General features: G+C 40.1%; 1 protein-coding gene across 2 annotated transcripts; it reads right to left on the reverse strand.

Annotated features, from left to right (window-relative positions):
• Positions 1 to 141: 141 nt before the first annotated feature.
• On the reverse strand, positions 142 to 8886 carry LOC106567294 (diphosphoinositol polyphosphate phosphohydrolase 1). 2 transcript variants are annotated; one of them, XM_045693161.1, is made up of 5 exons: positions 8606 to 8886; positions 5127 to 5225; positions 3910 to 3954; positions 3683 to 3767; positions 142 to 3403 (listed from the first exon to the last, which is right to left on the reverse strand). In XM_045693161.1, the coding sequence occupies exons 1-5, from the start codon at positions 8822 to 8824 to the stop codon at positions 3204 to 3206; spliced, it is 648 nt and encodes a 215-aa protein (XP_045549117.1). In that variant the 5' UTR covers positions 8825 to 8886; the 3' UTR covers positions 142 to 3203. The 2 variants fall into 2 exon arrangements, with proteins under 2 accessions (XP_045549117.1, XP_013991911.1); XM_014136436.2 differs by having other exon boundaries at positions 5115 to 5225; positions 8606 to 8885.
• Between the last annotated feature and the right edge of the window lie 9011 nt (positions 8887 to 17897).

A 17897-nucleotide genomic window follows, 5' to 3' on the forward strand; every position in this document is an offset into this window, starting at 1 on the left:
TTCCGGCCATTGTTATGAGTCGTCCTCCCCTTAGTGGCCTCCTGTGATACACTTGAATTTGTAAGTGGTAATGAGACAACTTTTATTTTTAATCTAGAGGAGTTGACGAACATATTTCTCCAACTGGAGTCAACAAGAAAATACAAAGAAACCCAAAGAAAAGGGAACTCTGGGTGTTTTATTAATTGGCAGAATTGTTTTACAATCTTCAGTCTTCACATTTTGTTCTGTAATTCCCCATTGAAGAAGAAATCAGTGATATGTGTATTTCAATTGCCCCTGATTGGACCATTGCATGTAATGATTTGGATCTGACAATTTTTCAGTTTACATCAGTCATCACGAAAGATACATATTTCATCATTGGATTTGCTTTATATGCTGTTAAAACCATTAAACTTACCAGTAAACTGAAGTCATCAAGAACAGGAACATTTTACCCAGACTGCCATCACCTAGTTAGATGACCCATAACCACTAGATGGCGCCATCACAAAATCTCATGACACGGTTGGGTTCAGTATGACCTACCTCAAAGGCTGTTGAACTGTGCACACCGTTTTGGGGGAAACGTGTCGTTCAGTGCAAACGTTAAAGCCAACTGAACACACCCCAGGACTCACAGACAAACAACATGGGGCATACTGAAATTGCCAATCCCTACTGGTCATATAGTGAGAAATAAAGCCATGTATGTACTTATAAGAAAGTAAGGGGGATACCTAGTCAGTTGTACAACTGAATGCATTCAACTGGAGTGTCTTTACAGTCATTACGTCCTGGTGCAATATTGTATGACTATCTTAGGTCTACCATGAGTAGGCCTGACCTTTTCTATTTTTACAAGTAAAAAAACACCACATATTCCCTATGTTCAGGTTCCACGTAAAAAAAGAGGAAAGGAAAATCTAAAACCTCACCAGGCAGTTACTAGTACATAAATGTTGCATAAACAGCTAAAAAGGAAATGCAATGCATCCATCAAAGTAAGCAAAGCTAGCCAACTGAGGGCCCAATATACCACAGGTCTAGGGCCATTTCAAGTTTAGGACTAGGCTGTTGTGTAAAACTTAAAAACATTGCCAGAGGAGATGAATAAGGCTGAGAACTAACTTAACAGCACTTTGTGCCAGATCAGTTGGGTCAATGGGTAGGTTTGGCACAATCCAGCTCAGCAAGAATAGAATATTCTCATTCTTTGTGCCCTAAATTATGCTCAGTTGAGAAATCTTATGCCAGTTCTGCCAGAGCCAATCAGTTACATGATAGCTTACATAGTTTTTTCTTCGGAGGGTTGGGGTCCTGAAACAAGATTTTATAAAACGTCATTGTTGAAATTGGCACATACCTACTAGCCCATCAGGGCAAAGTACAGTGTGAAGTAGAATCTACACATCAATTTTCATGGGCCAGGGAGACAAGCAAACAACAGTACCAAACTCCAGGGCCAGTAGTGGAGAGTTGGTCTCTGCATTGACATAGGCTATAGAACATTAACATATCTACCAATCCCAGTTATTCTTGTTCACAATTCTTGACTGGGACAGAATCACTATGGTTCTGAGACTTATCAGCATCCATCCATTCATCAGATCAATGGCATTTCATTGATTTAAATTATCAATTTCAACAACCAATGATGAACATACCTAAAGTAGAGAAATAATATATTAAGACCTATTTAAAAGTGCCTTTCAAGAAACAACAAAAACCTAACAAAACAAATATAGCTAACATAAAAACAAAAGTCCAGTGTTCATTTAAGGGAAAATTCAGAATTATATCACAGTGTAAACATTTGTTAGAATACAATTTAGAATTGATGGATTCACATGAGCATACATTTGCCCTCACCAAAACGTGCAGGTGATTTACCTTGGTATTGCATCTCCTGTTGTACAACATCTCTTCCTGCATCACACACACACACCAATCAATCAACAGCCCTCACCTTACATCAATACACACACCGAGAGATTAGTACAGACTGAAAAACGTCCGTCATATGCAATCAACCACCATCATACCATTCGAAAATAAATATGAATATTAACAACAAAGTAAATGGATATAGAATTATCAAGTGAAAACCATGAAGACCTCAATTTTAGTGGGGTCCAGAGTATGACACACACGTTATCCAGCAGTGGCATAATCTTCCAAGTGCCATTTTAAATTAGCCTTACTATTCAAGCACATTAAACAACACCTAATGACATTACTACCCACCTCCTGATGCACAACATGATTCAAAAACTCTGCAAGAGCACGTCTCCTGCACCAAAAAACTAGTTTGGGTTCTTGTTCCTTTCCCCTGAGGATCAGATAACATGCATAATTCTCTGTTTTTCTGGTCATTTAATTATAAAACCAATCAATATATTATCTTTATAGTCTAGACTGACAACAAGACGTGCAGATTATTTACATTTCAATGTTCGGGTTAGATGTGCCCTAGTGTGATAGCAAAAGCCAAAGTTACTATGGGAGCTTTTTTTTATGTCAGCCCCCTTATCAAAACTTCTCTCTCAAATCACCAAAGCTTGTGCTATCGTCACAATGGAGCCCGTTTTGTACCAGATAATTCTATTCCTACAGATTACATCACACAAGACACACCCATGTACCTTTACCACACATACAAAACAGGAAACTTTCCAACAAGCCCATCTAACCATTAACCAAATAAATGTATTTTTAGATGATTAGAAAAGATATGAAAAGAAAACAAACTACAGAAAATGTGTATAACTCTTAACTCTTAGACTAACGATCTGTCACGGTACATGGTGAGAGGTTATGTCATTCTTATGACTGCCATATGGCAACTAAATGTGGCAACTAAATGGTAAACACATAGCATACCAATACTTTACATCACCACAGCAGAGAGTTGCATTCAACAAACCTCACATTTATGACAGAGAGGAATGAGGGACAGAGGAAAAGGAGGAAGAGTTTGGGAATACATCATGCAATTATTAATAAAAATCAAGAAAAAAAACATTCAAATTACAAAGTATTATATCTTCTTCGCCCAACACTTCAAGTCTGTACCTCCACTCTGGCACCACAAAAAAGGCTGTCAAGGCAAACATTTCTGTTGATGTTTTGAAGTTTAAAAAATAAGTAGTAGTAGGAGGAGGAGCAGGATTAAGTAAGAAAAAGATGTGGAGAATTCTCCAGGATTTTCTGTGTTTTAGTTATCTTATACTCGATCTAGAGTTATGGTTGATGTTGTAGGTAGGGGAGTGGTCTCCTCCCCCTATTGTGGCCACCAGGGGTGTCATGTTGCCGCTCAGGCAGCCCTGTTGTAGGGCCTCAAAGTACGAGGCCTGCACAGGCTTGTGGCACTGCAGCACTCTGCTGGCATCATCTGTCTTAAACCATTCCCTTTTTCTACCTGTCAACAGAGGGACAACGAGCGAAGTTAGAAAGGGGGCTACAAAAACAGGTTAAGTCTAGTTTAACTCAGGATTGAAATGCCTATGAAGGATCTACAACAGTAGTAGTAGTAGTAGTAGTAGTAGTAGTAGTAGTAGTAGTAGTAGTAGTAGCAGCAGTTGTAGCATCTATTATGATCAGCTGGTCAATCTGTTGCCGATTAATCAATTTGATCACACATCACAAAATAGTTTTCCAGTCATCACAGCTTTCACAAACACCACAAAAAACAATGTACCAATATTCACAGAGTCCTCCCAGTCTTCTAACATCTCTGTAACCATTAGGACATAGACATATGTTCTGTGCTTCCTGTCTGTGTTCTGAGAAAGAGGAAATAAAGAGAAATTGTTAGTGCTCAAGGTTAGGAGGCAAACAGTGGAAATAAACTAGCAGTCCCTCCCACCCCAAATGTAAAGACAAGCAACACAAAGACATGGAAAAACACAAACTTTTTCAGCTCACCTCGAAGATTCCTAGTAGTCGCCCCAATGTCCCTTTGACACCAGCCTGGAAAGACAACATGTTCAGTAGGAATGAAACAGCAGATTAAACCTTGAATAACGATTCTTAGTAAAAGCAGGACACTGCAATGTTTTCACATTTTCACCCGATGAGACCTGGGGGTTCTGAGAATTGCTGCCATTTTCAGTCACAGTGCGGGGGTAACGTCATGGAGGATAGGGAGGAGGGATCAGCTCCTATTAACATGGTGTCATTGCAGTACTTTCTTCCTCAGGTTACAGTTTTACTCTATTTATAAACATGGACTCTCAATCAAGAGGCTCCTCAACCCATTCAGTGAATAGCTTACATAGAAGAACATTTAGATTTTTCAGAGCTGAAATAAGGGCTCCTAAGTCAACTAGTGTAAAATTAGTACATCAACAAAACCCTGCAAGAACATTTGGCCAAGACAACAATACATCAGATTGTGTTTCACTAACAAATGAGCTCAACATTGACCACAAGGAACTCACAAATGAGGCTGAATACAGTTCATGGAAAACCAATAGACTTAAGACTAGAAGATCTGAAACCCTACCTGAACCCTACCTCTTTAAAGAGTATCTTAAATAATCCCACAGAAACCCCCTTGCGCCCCCAAAAACAAAATAATAAAAAAATGGCCTTTCGTGAACTAACACTCAACTTGACCTCCCCCACCCCACTAGCACTGCCTTTGCTGATAGCTACTTTATTTCAGAAAAATGTATTTACTGAGATATTTGGTTGTCCCACCTAGCTATCTTAAGATGAACGCACTAGCTGTAAATTGCTCTGTATAAGAGTGTCTAACAGTGTCTAAATTACTAAAATGTAAATGTTTAAAGATGTAATTATCCCATTTGTTCAACAGAAAAGGTTAGCTTCAGTTCAAATACCGTATATACCCTCTAAGAACTTTAGGCAACAATTTAGCATGAGAGTAACCTTTCTATTAACAAAATTATGCTCAGGGACAGAGTATTTTTGGGGAATTCAGATTATTAATTAATAAACACGTTATACAAGTGTAATTACCTGTCTATACCAGTCTATACAGGCCTTTACCCTTTACAAACCTTTCAAAGGGCATCTGTGCAGAAGTGAAATGATACTTTCAATGAGCTCCTTGCATAATAAAAACTCTGAATGCACAAATGAAGTTGACAAGTAATTCAGCCTACCTCTTCACACACCTCTCGAACAGCAGCCACGTTGGGCTCTTCCTCCGGCTCCATTCCTCCACCAGGAACAATCCACTTGTCTTGAGTCCGGCTACTACTAACCAACAACACCTGCAGGCAGGGCCAGATTAAGAAATCATAAGCCCTGGGGCTATGCTTTTTTTAATAGAAAAAAATGACCCTTTAAAAAACGAATTTCATGCAATTCTACGTAATTTACATGATAGAAGACATTAGCTCAATCTTTTTTTTAATCCCACACAAATGACCGAAATGAGTGGCTACTCCGACACTGACAAACAGATCAATCTGGTCTTGAATTCAAACAAGCAATAGCCCAGGCCAATGAAGCGACACACAGACTGTACAATATTAGGAGGATATATATATATATATATATACACACAGTACCAGTCAAAAGTTTGGACACACCTACTCATTCAAGGGTTTTTTCTTTATTTGTACTATTTTCTATATTGTAGAATAATAGTGAAGACATCAAAACTATGAAATAACACATATGGAATCATGTAGTAACCAAAAAAGTGTTAAACAATATCAATATATATTTTACATTTTAGATTCTTCAAAGTAGCCACCGTTTTCCTTGATGACAGCTTTGCACGCACTTGGTGTTCTCAAAACCAGCTTCATGAGGTAGTCACCTGGAATGCATTTAATTTAAGAGTTGTGCCTTGTTAAAAGTTCATTTGTGGAATTTCTTTCCTTCTTAATGCGTTTGAGCCAATCAGTTGTGTTGTGACAAGGTAGGGGGGTATACAGAAGAAATCCCAATTTGGTAAAAGACCAAGTCCATATTATGGCAAGAACAGCTCAAATAAGCAAAGAGAAATGACAGTCCATCATAACTTTAAGACATGAAGGTTAGTCGGTACAGAACATTTCAAGAACTTTGAATGTTTTTTCAAGTGCACTCGCCAAAACCATCAAGAGCTATGATGACACTGGCTCTCATGAGGTCCGCCACAGGAAAGGAAGACCCAGAGTTACCTCTGCTGCAGACGATAATTTCATTACAGTTACCAGGATCAGAAATTGCAGCCCAAATAAATTCTTCACAGAGTTCAAGTAACAGACACATCTCAACATCAACTATTCAAGAGGAGACTGTGTGAATCAGGCCTTCGTGGTCAAATTTCTGCAAAGAAACCACTACTAAAGGACACCAATAATAAGAAGAGACTTACTTGGGCCAAGAAACACAAGCAATGGAAATCTGTCTTTTGGTCTGATGAGTCCCAATTTTAGATTTTTGGTTCCAACCGCAGTGTCTCTGTGAGACGCAGAGTAGGTGAACGGATGATCTCCGCATGTGTGGTTCCCACCGTGAAGCATGGAGGAGGAGGAGTGATGGTGTGGGGTGCTTTGCTGGTCACACTGTCAGTGATTTATTTAGAATTCAAGGTACACTTAACCAGCATGGCTACTACAGCATTCTGCAGCAATACGCCATCCCATCTGGTTTGCGCTTAGTGGGACTATCATTTGTTTTCCAACAGGACAATGACCCAAAACACACCTCCAAGGTGTGTAAGGACTATTTGAGCAAGAAGGAGAGTGATGGAGTGCTGCATCAGATGACCAGGCCTCCACAATCACCCGACCTCAACCCAATTGAGATGGTTTGGGATGAGTTGGACCACAGAGTGAAGGAAAAGCAGCCAACAAGCAGCCAACAAGGGAAGTCCTTCAAGACTGTTGGAAAAGCATTTCAGGTGAAGCTGGTTGAGGGAATGCCAAGAGTGTTCAAAGTTGTCATCAAGGCAAAGAAAGGGTAGCTACTTTGAAGAATCTAAAATATATGTTTTATTGAATAGTTTTGATGTCTATTATTCTACAATGTAAAAATAATAGTAGAATAATAGTAAATATAGTCCATTCAGAAAGTATTCAGACCCCTTGACTTTTTCCACATGTTGTTATGTTACAGCCTTATTTTAAAATGTATTAAATACAACATTTTCCTCATCAATCTATACACAATACCCCATCATGACAAAGCGAAAACATTTAGCAAATGTATTAAAAATAAAAAAAAACTGAAACTTATTTACATAAGTATTCAGACCCTTTGATATGACACTCGAAATTGAGCACAGGTGCATCCTGTTTCCGTTGATCATCCTTGAGATGTTTCTACAACTTGATTGGAGTCCATCGGTGGTAAATTCAGTTATTTGGACATGATTTAGAAAGGCACACAACTGTCTATATAAGGTCCCACAGTTGACAGTGCATGTCAGAGCAAAAACCAAGCAGTGAGGTCAAAGGAATAGTCCGTAGAGCTTCGAGATAAGATTGTGTCAAGGCACAGATCTGGGGAAGTGTCCCCAAAAAATTCAGCAGCGTTGATGGTCCCCACAGTGGCCTTCATAATTCTTAAATGGAAGAAGTTTGGAACCACCAAAACTTTTCCCAGAGCTGGCAATCAAGGGAGAAGGGCCTTGGTCTGGGAGGTGACCAAGAACCCAATGGTCATTCTGACAGAGCTCCAGAGTTTCTCTGTGGATATGGGAGAACCTTCCAGAAGGACAACCATCTCTGCAGCACTCCACCACTCAGGCCATGGTTAAGTGGCCAGACAGAAGCCACTCCTCAGTAAAAGGCATATGACAGCCCGCTTGGAGTTTGCCAAAAGGCACCTAAAGGACTCTCAGACCATGAGAAACAAGATTCTCTGGTCTGATGAAACCAAGATCGAGGTCTTTGGCCTGAATGCTACGGTGAAGCATGGGGGTGGCAGCATCATGCTGTGGGGATGTTTTTCAGTGGCAGGGACTGGGCGACTAGTCAGGATCGAGGAAATTATGAACGGAGCAAAGTACAGAGAGATCCTTGATAGAAACCTGCTTCAGAGCACTCAGGACCTCAGACTGAGTGCCAAGCTTGTTGCGTCATACCCAAGAAGACTTGAGGCTGTAATCACTTCCAAAGGTGCTTCCAAAAAGGACAGAGTAAAGGGTCTGAATACTTATGTAATTGTGATATTTGTTTTTTATTTCTAATAAATTTGTTTTTGCTTTGTCATTATGGGGTATTGTGTGTAGATCGATGAGGGGGGGGGAACAATTTAACCCATTTTAGATTAACGCTGTAATGTAACAAAATGTGGAAAAAGTCAAGGGGTATGAATACTTTTGAAAGTAATGCAATGGCTCAGAGCTAACAGACCCTGCATTGCATAATAAACTAATTTGGCAACTCTGGGAAAATAAAGTTATTCAACTTTAATGTATTCAGCCTAGGCCTCTACAGTTGAGGTTAATGTAAATTTTAAAATTGTACTTAAAAAAAATCCAATAACATGTTAACCGCAGGCGATGTTGCCACCAAACAAGCATATGCTTTAGCTGACAAGTAGCCTATTCTCTACATTCGAAATAGCTACCCCACCAGACTACAGACTACCGGCTGGCAACCTGTTCTCCAAAAGGCCCGTTCAACCTCCACACTCCTAGCCTCGGATTTACCTCCTCCTCACTCTCGTTCCTGAAGCATAGACAGGCGGCGCGTTTCTTGTAGCCATCCCCGTCATATATCCGCGTTTGATTCGATTTGATCTTCATCATGTTGGGATAAAAAAAAAAAGTGAACCAGAAACTCAGAAAGACGGTCACAGTCCAGTGTGGGAACCCGTGTAAAAGGCTATCAATTTCTACAACAGACTTCTTCTCCGCTTCATTTTTCATTTTTCTCTTGCACAGACGCCATTATAAATTGCGTAAATTACGCACCACGGTAGATAGAATAGTCAAACGTAGCCTACACATATCGGTATTCACGTTTCAATCTTTGAGAATGAGAGTATGAAACTGTAAACGCAGTCGTGATCGGTCTGGTAGATCGCTAGTTTTACCCAATGATGTGTACACATTTTGTTGTGTTACAGTCTGAAGTCACATAATATGTTGCATGGATAATATTGTTTAACATCATTTTTAAATGACTACCCCATACAATTATCACTCAGTCAAGTAGTGAATTTCAAGCACAGATTCAACCACAAAGACCAGGGAGGTTTTCCAATGGTTTGAAAAGAAGGGGGGAAAAGCATACATTGAAAATTCATTTGAGCATGGTGCAGTTATTAATTACACTTTGGATGGTGTATCAATACACGCATTTACTACAAAGATACAGGCTCCCTTCCTAACTCAATTGCGGGAAACCGCTCAGTGAAACTGGAAACCGCTCAGGGATTTCACCATGAGGCCATGGTGATTTAAAAAAAGTAACAGAGTTTAATGTTAATGGCTGTGATAGGAGATAACTGAGGATGGATTAACAACATTGTAGTTATGCTACAATTCTAACATAAATGACAGAGTGAAAAGAAGGAGGCCTGTACAGAAGAAACATTTTCCAAAACATGGTGGCTGCATCATGTTATGGGTATACTTGTCATTGGCATGGACTAGGGATTCTTTTTTTTTGGGGGGGGGGGGGGGGATAAAAAGAAACAGAAAAGAGCTAAGCACAGGCAAAATCCTAGAGGAAAACTTTATTTGTATTTTTTTAGGGGGTAGATTTAATGTTACAGAAAGATTGTGGGTTCTATCAATGTAATTTTATGCATCATTTCCAATTCCCCATATTATACAGTGCATTCGGAAAGTATTCCGACCCCTTTACTTTTTCCACATTTAGTTACATTACAGCCCTATTCTAAAATTGATTAAAGTTTTTTTCCACTCATCAATCTACACACAATACGTCATAATGATTAAGAAAAAAACACTTTATTTTTAAATAATTGCAAAAAAATAAGAAATAAACGGAAATATCACATTACATAACTATTCAGACCCTTTACTCAGTTCTTCTTGGGTATGATGCTACAAGCTGGGCACACCTGTATTTGGGAGTTTCTCCCATTCTTCTCTGCAGATCCTCTCAAGCTCTGTCAGGTTGGATGGGGAGGGTTGCTGCACAGCTATTTTCAGGTCTCTCCAGAGATGTTCGATCGGGTTCAAGTCCAGGCTCTCTCAAGGACATTCAGAGATGTTTCCCAAAGCCACTCCTGCGTTGTCTTGGCTATGTGCTTAGGGTCGTTGTTCTGTTGGAAGGTGAACCTTCTCCCCAGTCAGATCCTGAGTGCTCTGGAGCAGGTTTTCATCGAGGATCTCTCTGTACTTTGCTCCATTCATCTTTGCCTTGATCCTGACTAGTCTCCCAGTCCCCAAAGCATGATGATGCCACCACCATGTTTCACTGTAGGGATGGTGATCGGTATACACCAGACGTGATTCTTGTCCTTCAGGTCAAAGAGTTCAATATTGGTTTCATCAGACCAGAGAATCTTGTTTTTCAAGGTCTGAGTCCTTTAGGTGCCTTTTGGCTAACTCCAAGCGGGCTGTCATGTGCCTTTTACTAATGAGTGGCTTCCGTTTGGCCACTCTACCATAAAGGCCTGATTGGTGGAGTGCTGCAGAGATGGTTGTCTTTCTGGAAGGTTCTCCCATCTCCACAGAGGAACTCTGGAGCTCTGTCAGAGTGATCATCAGGTTCTTGGTCACTTCCCTGACCAAGGCCCTTCTCCCCCGATTGCTGAGTTTGGCCGGGCAGCCAGCTCTAGGAAGAGTCTTGGTGGTTCCAAACTTCATCAATTTAAGAATGATGGAGGCCACTGTGTTCTTGGGGACCTTCAACGCTGCAGAAATGTTTTGCGACCCTTCCCCAGATCTGTGACTCGACACAATCCTGTCTCGGTACTCTACGGACAATTCCTTCGACCTCATGGCTTTGTTTTTGCTCTGACATGCACTGTCAACTGTGGGACCTTATATAGACACGCGTGTGCCTATCCAAATCATGTCCAATCAATTGAATTTACTACAGGTGTACTCCAATCAAGTTGTAGAAACAGCTCAAAGATGATCAATGGAAACAGGATACACCTGAGCTCAGTTTCGAGTCTCATAGCAAAGGGTCTAAAAAAACGGTTTTTGCTTTGTCATTATGGGTTATTGTGTGTAGATTGACGATTACATTTTTTTATTTAATCAATTTTAGAATAAGGCTGTAACATAACAAAATGTGGAAAACGTCAAGCGGTCTGAATACTTTTCAAATGCACTATTTAAAAGTTTGGGGTCACTTGGAAATGTCCTTGTTTTTGAAAGAAAAGCAATTTTTTGGTCCATTAAAATAACATCAAATTGATCAGAAATACAGTGTAGACAAATTTGTGAATGACTATTGTTGTTAAAAACAGCAGATTTTTTATGGAATATCTACATACACGTACAGAGGCCCATTATCAGCAACCATCACTCCTGTGTTCCAATGGCACGTTGTGTTAGCTAATCCAAGTTTAAGAGGATAATTTTGATCATTATTTAAAAAAACTTTGCAATTATGTTAGCACAGCTGAAAACTGTTGTTCTGATTAAAGAAGCAATACAATTGGCCTTCATTAGACTAGTTGAGTATCTTGAGCATCAGCACTTGTGGGTTCGATTACAGGTTCAAAATGGTCTAGTTTGAGCCTAGTTTGAGAAACAGACGCCTCACAAGTCCTCAACTGGCAACTTCATTAAATAGTATCCGCAAAACACCAGTCTCAACGTCAACAGTGAAGAGGCGACTCCAGGATGCTGGCCTTCTAGGCAGAGTTGCAAAGAAAAAGCAATATCTCAGACTGGCAAATAAAAATAAAAGACTAAGATGGGCAAAAGAACACAGACACTGGACAGAGGAACTCTCATGTAAGTATAACGAGGCTATATACAGGGGGTACCGGTACCTAGTCAATGTGTGGGGGTACAGGTAAGTCGAGTTATTTTGTACTTGTAGGTAGGAAAGTGACAATGCATAGATAATAAACAGCGAGTAGCAGCAGTGTAAAAACAAACGGGTGGGGGGGCGTGTCAATGTAAATAGTCCAGGTGGCCATTTAAGTAATTGTTCAGCAGTCTTATGGTTTGGGGGTAGAAGCTGTTAAGGAGCCTTTTAGTCTTAGACTTGGCACTCCTGTTCCGCTTGCCGTTCGGTAGCAGAGAGAACAGTCTATGACTTGAGTGACTGGAGTCTTTGACAATTAGACTGACAAACATGCTCTAGCTCTGCCACCTTTCACAGCAAATGATGAAGTGAGACATCGGCAGATGAGCCATTTTTACTAATCTGCTGGAGAACCAGTTCGGATTTAACTATAACTTCTGTATGACTGAAACTTTTAGGTGAGAAGTTCAATGCTAACCCCCTAGAGTCGACTGACGCACCGGTGCGTCAATCTAAGTAACATCAAAAAATTATATTCAAAATCCATCAGTTTAAGCTAGAGATATGTTTTTTGCATTGGATGCATCTCAATCTTCCTTTCCTGTGGCGGTCCTCATGAGAGCCAGTGTCATCATAGCGCTTGATGGTTTTGGCGACAGCACTTGAAGAAACATTCAAAGTTCTTGAAATGTTCTGTACTGACTGACCTTCATGTCTTAAAGTAATGATGGACTGTCGTTTCTCTTTGCTTATTTAAGCTGTTCTTGCCATAATATGGACTTGGTCTTTTACCAAATAGGGCTATCTTCTGTATACCTCCCGTACCTTGTCACAACACAACTGATTGGCTCAAACGCATTAAGAAGGAAAGAAATTCCACAAATGAACTTTTAACAAGGCACAACTGTTCATTTTAAAAGGATTCCAGGTGACTACCTCATGAAGCTGGTTGAAAGAATGCCAAGTGCGTACAAAGCTATCATCAAGGCAAAGGGCGGCTACTTTGAAGAAAAGTGCGCTCAAATATAAAATATATGTTTAACACTTTTTTGGTTACTACATGATTCCATATGTGTTATTTCATCATTTGTATGTCTTCACTATTATTCTACATTGTAGAAAATAGTAAAACATAAAGAAAAACCCTTGAATGAGTAGGTGTGTCCAAACTTTTGACTTGTACTACATACATACATACATACATACATACATACATACATACATACATACATACATACATACATACATACATACATACATACATACATACATAGCCTTGGTTTCTCAAACGATTGCGTCGCCTGGTTCACCAACTACTTCTCTGACAGAGTTCAGTGTGTCAAATCGGAGGGCCTGTTGTCCGGACCTCTGGCAGTCTCTATGGGGGTACCACAGGGTTCAATTCTTGGGCCAACTCTTTTCTCTGTATACATCAATGATGTCGCTCTTGCTGCTGGTGAATCTCTGATCCACCTCTACGCAGACGACACCATTCTGTATACTTCTGGCCCTTCTTTGGACACTGTGTTAACAACCCTCCAGACGAGCTTCAATGCCATTCAACACTCCTTCCGTGGTCTCCAACTGCTCCTAAACACAAGTAAAACTAAATGCATGCTCTTCAACCGATCGCTGCCCTCACCTGCCCGCCTGTCCAGCATAACTTCTCTGGATGGTTCTAACTTAGAATATGTGCACAACTACAAATACCTAGGTGTCTGGTTAGACTGTAAACTCTCCTTCCAGACTCACATCAATCATCTCCAATCCAAAGTTAAATCTAGAATTGGCTTCCTATTTCGCAACAAAGCATCCTTCACTCATGCTGCCAAACATACCCTCGTAAAACTGACCATCCTACCAATCCTCGACTTCGGCGATGTCATTTACAAAATAGCCTCCAATACCCTACTCAACAAACTGGATGCAGTCTATCACAGTGCCATCCGTTTTGTCACCAACTCCTCCTTTGGTCGTCTCTCCTTCCAGTTCTCTGCTGCCAATGACTGGAACGAACTACAAAAATCTCTGAAACTGGAAACACTTATCTCCCTCACTAGCTTTAAGCACCAGCTATCAGAGCAGCTCCCAGATCACTGCACCTGTACATAGCCCATCTATAATTTAGCCCAAACTACTACCTCTTCCCCTACTGTATTTATTTATTTTATTTATTTTGCTCCTTTGCACCATATTATTTATATTTTAACTTTGAACTTTCTTCAAACTACAAATCTACCATTCCAGTGTTTTACTTGCTATACTTTATTTACTTTGCCACCATGGCCTTTTTTGCCTTTACCTCCCTTATCTCACATAATTTGCTCACATTGTATATAGTCTTATTTTTTTCTACTGCATCATTGATTGTATGTTGTTTTACTCCATGTGTAACTCTGTGTTTTTGTATGTTGTCGAACTGCTTTGCTTTATCTTGGCCAGGTCGCAATTGTAAATGAGAACTTGTTCTCAACTTGCCTACCTGGTTAAATAAAGGTGAAATAAAAAAAATTAAAAATAAAAAAATACATACATACATACATACATACATACATACATACATACATACATACATACATACATACATACATACATACATACATACATACATACATACATACAGTTGAAGTTGGAAGTTTACATACACTTAGGTTGGAGTCATTAAAACTTGTTTTTCAACCACTCCACAAATTTCTTGTTAACAAACTATCATTTTGAAAGTCGGTTAGGACATCTACTTTGTGCATGACTCAAGTAATTTTTCCAACAATTGTTTACAGACAGATTATTTCACTTATTATTCACTGTATCACAACTCCAGTGGGTCAGAAGCTTACATACACTAAGTTGACTGTATTTGTTTTGGTAAGGTTTGTATCACAACTAAAGTGCCCAAATAACTTCTTAAAATTAACCACATTAATCTGATTTACAAGGGGTGTAGAGCCTAACTGGCAATAATAAGCAGTGTGTGAGTTTCAAGTTTGGAGAATATCATTTGTGGTCACTTTTGATGATGGTGTTGTCCGCAAAGGGAACATTCACACTTATAGCCTACTGCCATATGCGCATTGCTGAGCTTATAATGTGAAGAAATAGCCTAAAAGTAGTTTATTAATTTTTTAAAGCTAAACATTCTGATCTTTTGCGTCAGCCACATTGTTTAAAAAAGCTTTTTTTTATGCTAGAGGTTGAATTAATTTGGGATCGCGCAACCCACAACTGTCCCAGACTATGTTAGGAATATTTATTTCTCACACAGAATAGATAAACTTTTATACTATGGGGGATAGTATACACAGGCTAGTGCTTTGGCTGTTCGTTAGGCTTACTCATCTTGTTGGCTGATAAAGTAAATGTGGACAGTTCTTCCAATATCTTCAATATGCACCTCGGAATTGGATAAGGATGCACGCAGTTGTGTCCCCAATAAGTCTGTCTTCACTTGTTGGCTGTGAGAAAGACCTGATCATGTGATGAAGAGCCATGTGAGTGAGAGGTGCTTCATAGCATAAAGCATTTAGGGAGAAGGGCACAACGCAGCACTCCAGGTCTAGGGCACAACGGCCACTGGCAGGAAAATGCATCTTTTTGTTTTAGGGTGCATTACGGCCACACAAACGGGTAGCTGCCACGAAATTCGAGGCATTATCAAGTGCTTGTGAAATTGTGAATGAGAGACTGATGAAGTGTGTACAGCCTTAGCAAAAAAACAAAGCAGAGCTCATGCCTTTCAAGCGACTTTAAAAAAAATAATCTTTAGAGTCAAAACATATAGCCCAACGTTTGTATAACAACAAAAGTTACATTAATAACTCTAAATTATGCATATAGGAGTACCTATTCCTCGGGCCTTCCGAGTGGTGCAGCCGTCTAAGGCACTGCAGTGCTTGAGACTTGGGTTCTGTTGCAGCCGGTCGTGACCGGGAGAGGGTTTGGCTGGCCGAGATGTCCTTATCCCATCGCAATCTAGCGACTCCTGTGGTGGGCCAGGCGCATGCACGCCTACACAGTCACCACTTGTACAATATTTCCTCAGACACATTGGTGCGGCTGGCTTCCGTGTTAAGCGAGCAGTGTGTCAAGAAGCAGTGTGGCTTGGCTGGGTCGTGTTTCGGAGGACGCCTGGCTCTCGACCTTTGCCTCTCCCGAGTCCGTACGGGAGATGCAGTGATGGGACAAGACTAATTACCAATTGGATATCACGAAAAAGGGTGAAAAAAAGAAAAATACCTACAGTGAAGTCGGAAGATTACATACACCTTAGCCAAATACATTTAAACTCAGTTTTTCACAATTCCTAACATTTAATCACAGTAAAAATTCCCTGTTTTAGGTCAGTTAAGATCACCATTTTATTTTAAGAATGTGACATGTCAGAAAATTAGTACAGAGAATGATTTATTTCAGCTTTTATTTCTTTCATCATATTCCCAGTGGGTCAGAAGTTTACATACACTCAATTAGTATTTGGTAGCATTGCCTTTATATTGTTTAACTTGGGTCAAACGTTACGGGTAGCCTTCCACAAGCTTCCCACAATAAGTTGGGTGAATTTTAGCCCATTCCTCCTGATAGAGCTGGTGTAACTGAGTCAGGTTTGTATGCCTCCTTGCTCACATGCTTTTTCAGTTCTGTCCACAAATTTTCTATAGGATTGAGGTCAGGGCTTTGTGATGGCCACTCCCATACCTTGACTTTGTTTTCCTTAAGCCATTTTGCCACAACTTTGGAAGTATGCTTAGGGTCATTGTCCATTTCGAAGACCCATTTGCGACCAAGCTTTAACTTCCTGACTGATGACTTGAGATGTTGCTTCAATATATCCACATAATTTTTCTGCCTCATGATGCCATCTATTTTGTGAAGTACACCAGTCCCTCCTGCAGCAAAGCACCCCCACAACATGTTGCTACCACCCCCGTGCTTCACGGTTTGGATGGTGTTCTTTGGCTTGCAAGCCTCCCCCTTTTTCCTCCAAACATAATGATGGTCATTATGACCAAACAGTAATATTTTTGTTTCATCAGACCAGAGGACATTTCTCCAAAAAGTATGATCTTTGTCCCTATGTGCAGTTGCAAACCGTAGTCTGGCTTTTTTATGGCGGTTTTGGAGCAGTGGCTTCTTCCTTGCTGAGCGGCCTTTCAGGTTATGTCGATATAGGACTCGTTTTACTGTGGATATAGATACTTTTGTACCGGTTTCCTCCGGCATCTTCACAAGGTCCTTTGCTGTTGTTCTGGCATTGATTTGCACTTTTCTCACCAAAGTACGTTAATCTCTAGGAGACAGAACACGTCTCCTTCCTGAGCGATAAGACGGCTGCATGGTCCCATGGTGTTTATACTTGCGTACTATTGTTTGTATAGATGAACGTGGTACCTTCAGGCGTTTGGAAATTGCTCCCAAGGATGAACCAGACTTGGGAGCAATGTCAAGCAAAGGTCGAGGCAAAGGTCGAGAGCCAGGCGTCCTTGATTTCCCATGATGTCAAGCAAAGAGGCACTGAGTTTGAAGGTAGGCCTTGAAATATATCCACAGGTACACCTCCAATTGACTAAAATGATGTCAATTAGCCTATCAGAAGTTTCTAAAGCCATGACATAATTTTCTGGAATTTTCCAAGCTGTTTAAAGGCACAGTCAACTTAATGTATGTAAACTTCTGACCCACTGGAATTGTGATACAGTGAATTATAAGTGAAAGAATCTGTCTGTAAACAATTGTTGGAAAAATGACTTGTGTCATGCGCAAAGTAGATGTCCTAACCGACTTGCCAAAACTATAGTTTGTTAACAAGAAATTTGTGGAGTGGTTGAAAAACAAGTTTCAATGACTCCAACCTAAGTGTATGTAAACTTCTGACTTCAAATGTATTTCTTTGTATTTCTTTGCTCAACACAGAATAGCTGCATGTGCGCAAATCGTTTGGAGAAAAGATCCTTTCTAATTGATTCAGCTTTGTTCAATTGTATTCTTCATACTATAAAATAATATAAAATAATACCACCGAATTCTAGTGTAGCTCACAGCCAT

Source organism: Salmo salar, chromosome ssa13 (genome assembly GCF_905237065.1).
Source record: "Salmo salar chromosome ssa13, Ssal_v3.1, whole genome shotgun sequence".
NCBI lineage: Eukaryota > Metazoa > Chordata > Actinopteri > Salmoniformes > Salmonidae > Salmo > Salmo salar.

Excerpts from the sequence above, each read along its gene's own strand:
- LOC106567294 (XM_014136436.2), bottom strand. The coding sequence starts at position 8,824 with ATGAAAAATGAAGCGGAGAAGAAGTCTGTTGTAGAAATTGATAGCCTT. Across the intron at positions 5,226-8,605 it reads GGAACGAGAGTGAGGAGGAG|GTGTTGTTGGTTAGTAGTAG; the intron begins GTAAATCCGAGG and ends CCCTGCCTGCAG. Across the intron at positions 3,768-3,909 it reads GACTACTAGGAATCTTCGAG|AACACAGACAGGAAGCACAG; the intron begins GTGAGCTGAAAA and ends CCTCTTTCTCAG.